General features: G+C 53.7%; 1 protein-coding gene across 1 annotated transcript in view; it reads left to right on the forward strand.

The window, feature by feature from the left end:
* Positions 1 to 12,886, forward strand: part of NFAM1 (NFAT activating protein with ITAM motif 1) — a 46,327-nt gene that overhangs the window by 26,703 nt on the left and 6,738 nt on the right. The window contains exons 3-5 of the mRNA XM_060114208.1: positions 1,196 to 1,525; positions 2,697 to 2,809; positions 7,704 to 7,802. Coding sequence (XP_059970191.1) covers positions 1,196 to 1,525; positions 2,697 to 2,809; positions 7,704 to 7,802 — 542 coding nt within the window. The remainder of the gene's footprint in view (positions 1 to 1,195; positions 1,526 to 2,696; positions 2,810 to 7,703; positions 7,803 to 12,886) is intronic.

The raw sequence follows: 12,886 nt of genomic DNA on the forward strand, positions 1-12,886 counted from the left end.
CCTTGAGGATCCGGCCCAGGGCTGAGCTGAAAAGACCCAAGAAGAAACCAAAGAAACCGGCCTGGCCTCTCGTCAGAGCCACACCGACTGCAGTGGGGAGGCCCACGCCCCACTTCCCCAGCCCGATAAACCGCGCTGCTCCGTGCGGGTGACTCCAACGCAGCATCTTCTCCCGATTGGCAGCCTGGCCAGCATGTCCTTGGCTGCTCGATGCCGACCTCAGTTTAGAACTGTCTGTCGTTCAGCTGCAGGAGAGGGAAGGTGCTGGGGGACAGGGCATGTTGAAGCTGGGCGTGGCTTGTGCAGCTGAAGTCCAGGGTTGCGGGGGAGTTGGCAGCTGCTGACCCAGCAGAAGATCTGACCAGCACCTCAGAGCCTGCGGGAGGGCGGGCCGCCCAGCTGGGCAGGCTGCTGCTTTGGAGGCTTTCAAACTGTTTTCCTAGGTGCCTCTGATGAGAGGGGGGTGGTACGTGGGGGTGGGGGAGAAGACAGCTCCCAGAGAACTGCCTTCGTCATGCTCATGGCCAAATGGCTGCATATGGAACACCTCTGCGTTGTTGGAAAACTGCTTCTGGGACGTCGCTTGTTATAGTCCAGAAAAACTTGACAAATTCTTGACAATTCTTCTCCAAGCTCCGATTCAGGGAAAGGTTTGTCTCTCCTGATTGTTGCCTGGCATGCCTCCCCCTCAGGCTGGGGAGAGCCCTGGGCAGACCTGCCTCCCTCTGTGTGTCTGTCTGTGCCAGGAAGTGCTTCTTCCTGCCAGGAAGGTTTTCGTTGTTTTGTTTCCTTCCTCTTTCCTCTTTACTTCTCATCCTTCACCAGCTTCGGGTTGTCTCAGACCTGTGCTTTTATCCAACATGGCTTCTTGACCTTTGGGAGGGAGAGTGGTTGGAAGCGTGGGGTCTGGGGTCATCCAGCCCAGGGTCAGGGGGCGGCAGCTCCGCTCCATACCTGCAGAGAAACTGAAAGCTAGCGGCTTGACCTCCCTGACCCCAGACTCTTCCTCTCTGTAAAATGGAGCCTTTACACACTTGTGCCTTGGATGCGTTGGGAAGTATAGAGTCATAACGTGTAAAGCACTTGGACACCCCCTACACACACTGAAGGCGTGGGACGTGTGAGTGTGAGCCACGGTCCTCAAGGGGAAGCAGGGAATGGAAGCTACCACTCTCTCCTTTTCCTTCCCCTGCAGGAGGGCAGTCAGTGACCCACACCGGCCTCCCCATTGTGGTATCTCTGGCCAACAAGGCCGTTTCCTTCAGCTGCAGGATTACCTACCCATACACCCCCGAGTTCAAAGACTTCACAGTCAGCTACTTTCATGTGGACCTCCAGGGCCAGAGGAGCTCTGAGGAGAAGACCAGCTGCAAATCTGGTCCAGGCACAGAGAACCAGACCCACACTGAAGAGTGTCAGATCACCCCCAAGCTACCTGACGCATCTGCCACTGGCACCTACTACTGCTCCGTCCACTGGCCGCACTCCAGGGTGATAGGCAACGGCACTTTCATCCTGGTCAGAGGTGAGCTTCCTCCGCGTCTCTTCCCAGGGCAAAGGGCCCAGAGGTTTCACCCAGCAGACTTTGGGGCACAGGAGCCAAAGTGGGGAACGTTTGCCTCATTGTTCACCTTTGGCAAAACAGAACAGAGCAGCCTCGGGGAGCCCCTGGCCACACAGGTGTGCCGAGACGCCCATCTTTGTGTGGCAAGGGCAGAGGCCTGGGGTGTGGATCTGGTTACCTCTGGCAGGCCCTTTTCTCAGTGTCCCTTTGGCACTATTAGTTGGGTGAGCACAGAATGGGGCATGTGCATGCGTGTTTGTAGAGACCTGTGAACAAAGGCACGGCTCGTGTATATCTTTCTGGGGACAGATTCCTCGTTTTCATCACATTCTCAAAAGAGTAATGACTCCAAAAGGTTAAGAACAGCCCATCCTGAAGTCGCGATTCTCTGAGGCACCCCTGCGACCCCCACTGGTAGGGGCCAGGGTTACAGAATCCCACGGACCTGAGTTTGGCCCTCAGTCCTGCTGCTTGCCAGGATGTCACCTTGGACCTACTCTTCATGGCAATACCCTGCCTGTCAGAGGCTTTTCCTGGGATGAGTGAGATCCTGAATGCAAGGGCTGGCGCCCGGTAGCAGGATGTGCTAGTTAAATAACAGACGCTCATGTGCCTGGCATGTGGCTGGCACTCCGCAATTTTTGGCCAACCAGCTAGACAGAGGGGTGGACAGAGACATGGAAGGAGAAGGGGGTGGATGAAAGGCTGGATGGCTCAAGGGAAAGGGCTGGGCTATGCTCTCACCTACCCCTGCTGCCGGCAGCACCTGCTAAGCCTTGTACAAGCCCACCCCCTTCACCCTCACCACTCCTGCCCGTATGATCACTGCTTCACGTGTGGAAAGGAGGAGGCCCCAGGAGGCGAAATGACTCACCCAGGTCCCATAAGCACCTCTCGGTGGAGCCAAGGCACTGAAGCAGGGGCGCCTAAGAAGCAAAGGATGTAGTCCTTACTCTTAACAAGAATCAAGGCAGCAAATATAGAAACACAGCCAAGGCGAGTGTGGGAAGGAGGACCTCAGCAGAGGTGGGGTCTGGGGAGTCCTGGTGGGGGAAAGTTGTAAGTAGGGTTGGGGGGTGGGGTGTGTCTCTCCCAGGCAACTAACGTCTCTGCTTCCCTGCCCTCCACCCAGACACAGGGTACCGAGAGCCCCCGCAGGGCCCCCAGAAGCTCCTGCTTTTTTGCTTCATCGGCATCTTGACTGTCCTGAGCATCCTGGCCACGGCCCTGCTGCTCTGGAAGAAGGTAGGGGCTGCAGGCACATGGCAACGCTGCCCCCACCCCACTCACTATGGCTTAGGGATGCCACTCCATGAGGGGGTGCCTGGAATAGGTGTTCCTCGTGGCCACTTGCACCAGGGCCCCCTCCCTCGCCCTGCCCTGTGGCTGGGCCTCTGCTGCCAACTCATCGCCACCAGGTCCTTTTTGATCTTGTTGCAAGAAATCAGGGCTCTTGAGCCTTTTCCGGGTCACGGGTCCCTCTGAGTGTCTGATGGAAGCCATGAGCCCGCATGCTTACCATTTCTAGCCCTCCAGATTAGGAAACCTTACCTCAGATTTTCTGGATCCCCAGCAGCCCAGAAGGAAGGAAGAAGCATTTCCTCAAGGCCGCTGGGTGCCAGGCACCCTCCCAGGCGTGCTCTGGTTCGCGTCCCAGTGTCACTCGGTGAGAGGGTTTTCTTCCCATTTTACAGCTCTGAAAAGTGAGCTGGTGGTGACTGGCCCTTAATATATTTCCTCCCCACCCTGCTGCTCCCCCAAGGATGGGTACAGGCAGGACAGCTCTTGTTTGCCCTCACTGAGCAGCTCCCAGGCTTCAACCTGGGTGTGGACACAGTAACTGGGCTTCAGGCAGGGGTGCTGAGGGACTCATACTCCGTCTGTGGACACCCCCCCCCCGCACTTGGCTTACTGTGTGACCACACAAACGCCTCCCATGAAATGTGAAGCACAGCCGTTGAGGGCAGAGCAGGGTCAGGGCAAGACCTTGACCCTGAGCCCTCACTTCAGCCCCTGCTCTGCAAAAAGAGGATTTTTTTTTTTTTTTTTTTTTTTTTTTTTTTTGTGGTACGCAGGCCTCTCACTGCTGTGGCCTCTCCCGTTGCGGAGCACAGGCTCCGGACGCACAGGCTCAGCGGCCATGGCTCACGGGCCCAGCCGCTCCGCGGCATGTGGGATCTTCCTGGACCGGGGCACAAACCCGTGTCCCCTGCATCGGCAGGCGGACTCAACCACTGCACCACCAGGGAAGCCCTAAAAAGAGGATTTTAATGACTGGATCTCAGTGTCCTGACAGGCCAGGGAGACAGTGGTACAGAGTAGGTGCTCAATAACGTCTCGAAGGAAGGACAGGAGAGCGTGAACCTCGAAGCCTCAGCTTGACTTCAGATCCCAGCCCCTCCTCCTGCCACACGGCCTCGGAGACCCTGCCTCCTTCATCCCTCTCCCTCTCGCCTTCCCTCCTGTCCTTCCAGGAATAGCTGTTGAGTGTCTAGTGTGTGCCAGGCACTGGGCTAAGTGCCAGACACAGTGGAAAGCAAGACAGATGCAGCCCCTGTCCTCTTGTCAAGTTTCGACCCTCTCCGAGTCTGTTTTCTCCTCCAGAAATGGGGATAAGGATGGATCCCCACCGTTACCCGAAAAGGGTGGAGGAGACCACATTTGCGAGTCACCAGCTGGTGCCTGACCCCTGGTGGGAGCACAGTGCATGGACACTTCCTGCTGTCCCTCCCTGCACTTGAGAGAGGAGGGGCTGCTGTGAGAACCTGGTCTTGAAGGAGAGAGAACTCGGGAGGCCAGAAGCTGCTGCTGGATTTGTGTTGCCAGAGAAGTTCCCAGAGCTCCCCGGAGCTGGATCCAAATTCGGATGTGGCCCCTGTAGGTGCTGCCCCAGAACTGGATGGCCAGCATTTGAACCAAGAGCTGAGCGCAGGAACAAAGCGTGCAGTGGGGGCCCCGGCCAGAGACAGGGCCGGCAGCCAGCCACGGGGACCGGGAGGACAGGGCCGAGGAGGGAGAGGCATGGAGGACGCCAGCAGCACATCTGATAAATGAATCAAAGCCGGAAGCCACTGACTCAGAAGAGGCAGATGATTCCTGTCCTGAGAGCAGGTTCGAGGGCTCACACTCAGCCTGGGGTCAAGGCTGGCTCCCCAGAGCAGGCAGCCTCCGATGCTAATCCGTCCTCATCCTCGCAGGGCATCAGACAAAGCAGGTCTCCCTCCCCCATGGCACACTCCTTCCTTGGTCCTAGGATCCCCCGGTGGCCCCGTGCTGGGTCACCCACATCTTCGTGGCCTCTGAACATTGGCACCTCCCAGGCCCCTTCCTCAGAGATCTCCTCGTCTGTCTACGCTCCTCCGTGACTGCTCCGCTCCCGGGATTACAGTCCCACCTGATGTGGCTGCTCAGAGCCCTTCCCATCCCCCCACCCCGAGCTCCAGGTCACGTCCACTCCGTGCGGGCACCCATGGGCGTCTGCACCCACCTGGTCAGGAACAGCACTCCTTAGTCCCCCCAGGTCGGCCCCAGCTCAGCACATGGCACCAGGCCCCCAGATGCTCAGGCCAGAAGGCGTGGTGCTGTGCTCGCCCCCTCCCTCCCCCTACGGCTGATCCCTTGGCAAGTCCTGCCCACAGTCTGTCCAGGATCCAGCCCCTTCTCTCCTGCCCCAACCCCCAACCCCGGCTTCCATCACCCCTTGCCCAGAATGTGGGTCTCCCTGCTTCTCGCTTGGTTCTTCTTGCTTTGCTCCCCACACCCTTGCTCCTGTGTCATTACCGTCTCCCCCACCAGAGCATAAGCCCCAGAAAGAAGGGACTTGGTGTCCCCAGTGTCTGGGGGACCCTGACACATAGTGCTTATGGAAGGAGTGATGGAGTAAATGAGAGTGAGACCTGAAAGATGAGTCAGAGGTGGCCAGGCTGTGAGGTGGGCAAGGTGATGGTATCGCTCCCATTTTACAGATGGGGAAACAGAGGCTCTACTGGTTTCCTGAGCTGCCAATTGGTTTATTCATTTAAAAATCACAATTGGAAAGGTAAATGTTGATGGTCTGGGACAGGACACCCAGATGGGGCAAGGCTGGCTCCAAGGAGCATCACTACCCCAGTAATAACACTGCACTGTTTCCATGGCCTGGGACACATCCTCAGACTCCTGTCCTATGTTCAGGGCACAAGCAAGCCCTGAGAAGTCTGCCCCAGCCCCTGGCAGACATGGACTCCTTCTCACGAACCCACAGTGGCACTTACCTCCCTGGCGGCCCCACCAGCCTCAATAGGAATGCCACGAGGCCAGGCCTGGGTCTTGCTCACCATGGGGTCCAGGAGAGCCCCTGCCCATGAGCCCACACCACCAGCCTTGGCAGTGAAGTAGGTGGTGCAGGGGAGGGCCACTAGATTTGAGAACAGGGCATCTGGGTTTGATCCAAGGGCAGTCAATGACTAGCCGGACAAACCTGTTTCCCCTTCTGGCAAGTGGGAAGTCCATGCCCACCTCCTTAGGCTACTATGAGAATTAAATGACAATAAGTCCCAGGGTTCTTTGTAAACTGTAAAGTGCTGCCCGGATGCCTGCACCCATCTGTCTGTGAGACCTACACTTTCAAACAAAACAGGGGAGTGAAAACTCCAGGTGCTGTCAGATCAGCATCTTGGTGAATCACACAGACCTGGGTTCCAATCCTGCCCCTGCCACTTCTGGCTCTGTGACCTCGGGCAAGTTGTCTGCCCTCTCTGAGCCTTCACAGCCTCATGGGTGGAACAGGGATGATATGAAGACTGGTCTTGCAGGTTTGTTGAGAGGCGCAGGAGATAAGGCATGTGATGCATTTAGAGCCCCACCTGGCACCCAGTGAGGCTCCATGTACGCCTGAGCCATTATTATGCTGTGACTGGGGGTGGCGCTGGCTTCTGCCTGAGTGTTAAGTAGCTCTCGAGGGCTAATCCCAAGTAAATGGTCTGGGGATTGGCAGGCGGCTAGGGTTTTTAATTAGGTCCTGCCCTGAGATGAGGCTGTGTTGCTTCACTGTTGGCAGTGTGGTGTGCCTGAGATGAGGGGGGCGTCCGGACAGCCTCCCTCTGCCTTGGAAGGAGCTGAGCCCTCAGCCTCCCGAAGGCCCAATGCCCCAGCCTCCACGACCATTAGCGCTTCACACAGCAACCAACATGAGCTTTCTGAAACCACTTTCTGACCCTGGCGTCTCCTGCTTAAAGCCCTCAGATGTTTTCCACCGTCCACCCTCTTCTCGAAGCCCAGCATGGCCATCCTGACCCAACCAGGGCAGGTTCGCCTCTCTGGCCGCACTGACCATCTTTAAATTCTTCCAGACCTGCTCCCTCTCTCTGCCTCTCCTCCCTCCCTCTCTTCCAAATGAACTTCTCAGCCTTAAACAGCCTTCCTCTCAGCCTTCCTGCCAGGCGAGGCATTTTTTCCCTCCCGTGCGCCAGAGGCTCTGTCCCTGTCGGTCAGCGCGTGAACCACACGTGGTAAAACTGCTGGTTCATGGTCCGTCTCCCCACCGGGTCTTAAGCTCCGGGAGGGCAGGGATGGTGTCCCCTTCTTCACGCTGCCTGGCTAACCAGAGTGTGTGTGGTTGGCCAAGGGCCACATAAGTGGCACACAAGTGTCAAGAGTGCTTGACTTACTCATCACCTCCCTGAGTCTGTGCAGCAATCTCACAAAGGAGGGTGATGGCTGAAGAAACTGAGGTCCAGAGAGAGTAAGTGCTTGAGTGAGGCCGCAGAGCCAGTGAGGGGCAGAGAGGGACTGGACACCTGGTCTGGCCTGCGCTGGCTCACTCAGCAACACCCACAGTAATCAGCTGCAGCCGGGGACCCTGTCACACTGCTGGCACTGTGCTCTGGCACTGGGTGGCACCCAGAGCCAGGCACTGGGTGGTGGGCAGTGGCCTCGCTGGGATCTTTATTGTTTCCGGTGTCCCTGGGCAGAGAAGTGGTTTGATGTAGGTCTGGCAGGTATTTGCCCCATTTCCCTGGAGAGGGTGAATGGAAGGTGCTGAGTGATGCACTTCTGAGTGGCCTCATGACAATCCGCCATCCTTTCCTCTGGTGGGGTCTGGTCGGGGGTGGGGAGAAGAAGAGCCTCTGGTCCCCAGCCCTGACTCCTTTCCCCACAGAGACAGATGCAGGCTCCACGGAAGCACACTGCCCAGAAGTGCCCGGGCCCCAGCGCTGCCAGCAGCCGGGAGCAGCCTCCACCCGAATCCATCTACACAGTGAGTCCTCCGCCCTCTGAGGCCTGGTTCGGGGTCTGGTTCCCTGGCTCGGCCAGTGTATCAGCTGGGTGACCTCTCTGTGAGCCTCCACTTCCTCACCTGTAAACTGGGGACAAGAATTCCTGCCTGGAGGGATTTCTGTGAAGGTGAACCGAGGTTACAAGTGTGTGGCCCTGGCCCCTGGAAGGAATGTAGGTATGAGGTGCCACTGGGGCCCCTCCTTGGCGTGCCCCTCCACTTCTGGAATGAGGGCCAGTGAGGGCACAGTTGGTGAGGAATGAAGAAAGTCCCTTCATCTGACCAAATGACGTTGACCCGCTCACCAATTCCTTCCTGTTTTTATTGCACAAACAACATCGGAGCAACAACAACAAGAATCACAAAAAGAGGAAAAAGTCAGGCAGTGTCCCACGCTCTTAACACACCAACGATTTTCAATTCTTCACACTCCCCCTTCCCCACCACACACACACGCACACACGCACACGCACACACGCACACACACGCACACTGTTTTATGTCCTTACAGTCAAGCAGAGACACGGCTGAGATGCTGTTAGTTCCCCCAGCCTGGCTTGCCCATCTGGTCAACACGTGGTCACTCTGCCCGGTGGCTGGGATGGTGACAGACATTCTTTTTTCAGTTACATCTATTTTAGTTGAACAAGTAACATATGCTCATTGTGGAGAAAGTGAAGAATAAATGCCACCCAGTGTCAGCTGGGGTCTCAACTCCACGGGGCCTCCAGCCGCCAGGTAGCAGTCTTGACTCCGCACCTGGGAGGTGCACAGCCATGTCTGGGTCCTGCAGGTCCTCCAAGGGCATGTTCTGGGACTCTGCCTGTATGTGCTGTAGCTGTTCCTGTCCCCACCACCCTGACTCATACATGAAATTCAGGTCCTTCCTCGATGTCCATAAAACCCCGCACAGAGTGTGCTCAGAATATGGCCCGGTTTACTGAGGATGAGGCAGGTGGGGACGAGGCAAAGGCAGCGTTCCTACAGGGCAGCGCTGATAACCCCAAATAGAACGTAACACAGCCACCTCTCATGGGGCCTTCCCACGTGGCCCCAAACTTCCCCATATTCTCTCTTCTCTCCCAGCAACTCATCGTGGTATTTTCCTTAGGAGGAATTCTGGTGTCAACTGTTAAATAAAAACATTTCTCTCTCTCCGTACACACACACACACACATACACGAGAACTTTCTATATATATCAAAAAGAAGAAAATAACCATCATCCTAAGCCTGTCTTCTTCCAGTATAAACACTAGTAACATTGACCTCTATACCTTCCAGTCTTTTCTATAAACACATACAAAGAGACCCATACACACACTCACACATACTTTTTTAAAAAAAATTGGAGTAGTACAGCTATTTTTGTTCATGTTACAATATCTCATGAACATCTTTTCACATGAATAAATATCTTTCTCCAAGATTACTTTTAATGGAAGAGACTCACTTTTGCATGGAACATCTTTCTTGCCTGTGTTTCGACTTCTCTGAGGCTCAGGCTGACTTCTCTGGAGTGTGAGGAAGAGGCCCAAAGGCCCTGCCAGGTTGCAGGGTGGCTTCAGAAGGTTTTAGGGCTGGAAAGGAGATGTGAAGGGAGGCCGCACACTCTGCTAACCCTTGAGACCAGTCCCTAGCTGCTGGGGTTGGACCTGGGCAGATAAGAATGACGTTAACAAGAGAGATGATGATGTCATGAAGTCATTTGTTGAGTACCTACTACGTGCCAGGTACCGTTGTAGGATTTTATACCTGTTATCTCATTAATACTCATAATAGGGCTTCAGGGTACAGGTGTTGTCCCCATTTTAATTTACTTTTCTTTTTTTAAAATTTTTTTCATTTATTTTTGGCTGTGCTGGGTCTTAGATGCAGCATGCACGCTTCTTATTCGCGGCATGCGGACTCCTTAGTTGCGGCATGAGGGCTTATTAGTTGCGGCATGCACGTGGGATCTAGTTCCCTGACTAGGGATCGAACCTGGGCCTCCTGCATTAGGAGTGTGGAGTCTTACCCACTGGACCACCAGGGGAGTCCCTAATTTTATTTTCTAATTGTCTATTGCTGGTATGTAGGAATACAATTGATTTTTGTATATTGACTTTATATAGAGAGTAACCTTGCTGAATTCACTAATTAATTCTAATAGTTTCTCTGTACATTCCTTTGGATTTTCTATGAACCCAGTCATGTCATCTATGAATAATGGAAGTTTCATTTCTTCCTTGTTAATCTTCATGCCTTTTATTTCTTTTTTTTTTTTTTTTTTTGCTTTATCGCACTGCCTCAGACGGTGATGGTGAACAAGAGTGGTGACAGTGGACAACATCCAGGGAAGGATTTTTTTTTTTTTTTTTTTCCGGTACGCGGGCCTCTCACTGTTGTGGCCTCTCCCGTTGCAGAGCACAGGCTCCGGACGCGCAGGCTCAGCGGCCATGGCTCACGGGCCCAGCCGCTGCGCGGCATGTGGGATCTTCCCGGACCAGGGCACGAACCTGCGTCCCCTGCATCGGCAGGTGGATTCCCAACCACTGCACCACCAGGGAAGCCCAGGGAAGGAGTTTTGTATACTTCTCCTCTATTTTCTTTGGATGGATACTTAGATCACTGATTTTCAATCTTTCTTTTTTCCTAATTTATGCACTTAAGGCTATGAACTTCCCTTTAAGTATGGCTTTAATTGTACCCCACAAGTTTAAATATGTCATAGTTTTGTTGTCTTTCAGTTTAAATTTCCCACTTGCCCAATGAGTTATTTAAAAGTCTTTTGCTTAATTTTCAAACATTTGTTTTTTAGTTATCATTCTGTTTTTTGTTTCTCACGAATTCCACTGTGATCAGAGAATACATACGGTAGGATTTTTTTTTTTTTTTTTTTTTTTTTTTTTTTTTGCTGTATGCGGGCCTCTCACTGTTGTGGCCTCTCCCGTTGCGGAGCACAGGCTCCGGATGCGCAGGCCCAGCGGCCATGGCTCACGGGCCCAGCCGCTCCACGGCATATGGGATCCTCCCAGACCGGGGCACGAACCCGTATCCCCTGCATCGGCAGGCGGACTCTCAACCACTGCGCCACCAGGGAGGCCCCATACGGTAGGATTTTAATCCTTCGAAGTCTTTTGAGACTTGCTTTATTGTTGGCTTATATTTCGTGTGCATTGTGCGTGGCTGAGTGAGTGTTCTATATGTGTCAGTGAGGTCAAGTTTATTGATTGTGTTGCTAAAGTATGCCATATCCTTATTGATTATTTTGTCTATCAGATGTTGAGTGAATTGAGTTAAAATCTGCCCATTTGCTTGTAGATTGTATATTTCTCCTTCTGATTATGTCAATTTTTGCTTTTTATTCATGTGGAAAAATGCTCATGATATATTGTGACAGGAAAGAAAAGCTGTACTACTCCACTTTTTGTGTGTGTGAAAAGTTGACCTATTAAGGAGCATGGATTTGGAGTAAGCCAGACAGACTGGGGTTCAAAGCCTAGTTCTTTTGCTCACGGGTTCTGCTACTTAAACTTTCTGAGTCTTGGTTTCAAAACCTTTAATATAGGGCTAATGATACAGTATTACATTTACAGTTTGCAAACATGCTGTGATTTCTTCCATTTTAAATTCCTTATCTTGAGCTCACAGCCACCTCCAGTGACCCTGTCCTTTCTCGACGACTCCTTATAACAGATCTGTCAAAATTCCCTGTCTTCAGTTTCTCTCTCTCCTTTCCGACCCACTCAGTCAGGCTTTCTGCACACCTCTTCTTTCTGCCCACCAAAGCCTTCCTTCTCAAGGTCACCGTTGACCTCCACATTGTTAAACCCAGTGGTCAGTTCCCAGTCCTCATTTTTCTTGGTTAGCAGCAGCATCTGACACCACCGAGCTCTCCCTCCTCCTAGACACACTTCCTTTACTTGCTTCTGGAACACTCCACTCTCTCCTAATGCCCCTCTGACTCACTACCATGCCTCCTCAGCCTGCATCCCTGGTTCCTTCTTAGGAACCAGAGAAATCCTGACCTCCAAACATTAGAGTCCAGGCCTGGGGCCCTTTCTCTTTGATCTTCACTCCCCTCCTTGGGAGTGAAGAAGCCTCAAGGTTCTGAGACCCTCTACACTCTGACAACTCCCAAATTTAAATGTCCAGCCCAGGCACCTCCTCTGAACACCAGAAGCAACTGCATTTGGACCCCTTATCGGCTTCTCTCTCAGACCAATCTCCAATTCTTTACCCACCGAAGTGCCTCTTCCCACAGTCCTCCTCATGCAGTGAATGGTTGCTCCCTCCTTCCTGATGCTCAGGCTAAGCATTTTGAAATTGCCCTTTCCTTCTCTCCTTCCATCACTGCTCATATCGGATCCATCAGCACATCTTATTTCGAACATATCCAGAATCTGACCCTTCTCACCTCTCTAGGGCTGACGCTGGTGGGAGCCACCACCATTTCGTGCCTGGAGTCCTGCAATTGGTTTCTAATCAGCTGGCCCATTATTATCCTTGCCCCACAGTCTGTGCTCCACCCAGCAGCAGCAGAGTGATCCCATCCAAACATAGATCACATCTCGCTCTGCTCAGAGCCCTTGGTGAGTCTAGGTCCCCCGAGAAGCAGACACTAAGACGGGGATAAATGTGTGATAGTTTTATTAGGGAAACCACCTGTGAGAGAACATGGAGAAAACTGGGAGAGTCATCAGACTCTTGCAGATCTCATCCTGGGTAAAGGAAAGGGTGAAGGAAGGCAGAGAGGATGCACCGACCACCGCACCATCTAGGGAAGCTTCAGCAGGCCACGGGGAGCCCAGTCAGAGGAGTCCCAGGTCTCCCAGGGCGGGAGGCTGTGACAGCATCCCGGCTGAGCTCAGCCATTGGCTGGCGGTAGCCCACGGTGTGTGTGTGGGGGGCCTCTGTGCACATGTAATGATGGGTTTCAGAGCCCAGCAGCTGGGGCCCCGGGTCGATGCTGGTCCCTGGAGCTGGTCCCTGGAGTTGGAGGTCTGCGGATCACGTTCTCATGACCGCCTCAGCCGTCTAGTGAGATAGATTCTGTCTCACTCAGAGTCAACACTGGAGCCCTGA

Source organism: Mesoplodon densirostris, chromosome 11 (genome assembly GCF_025265405.1).
Source record: "Mesoplodon densirostris isolate mMesDen1 chromosome 11, mMesDen1 primary haplotype, whole genome shotgun sequence".
Classification (NCBI taxonomy): Eukaryota; Metazoa; Chordata; class Mammalia; order Artiodactyla; family Ziphiidae; genus Mesoplodon; species Mesoplodon densirostris.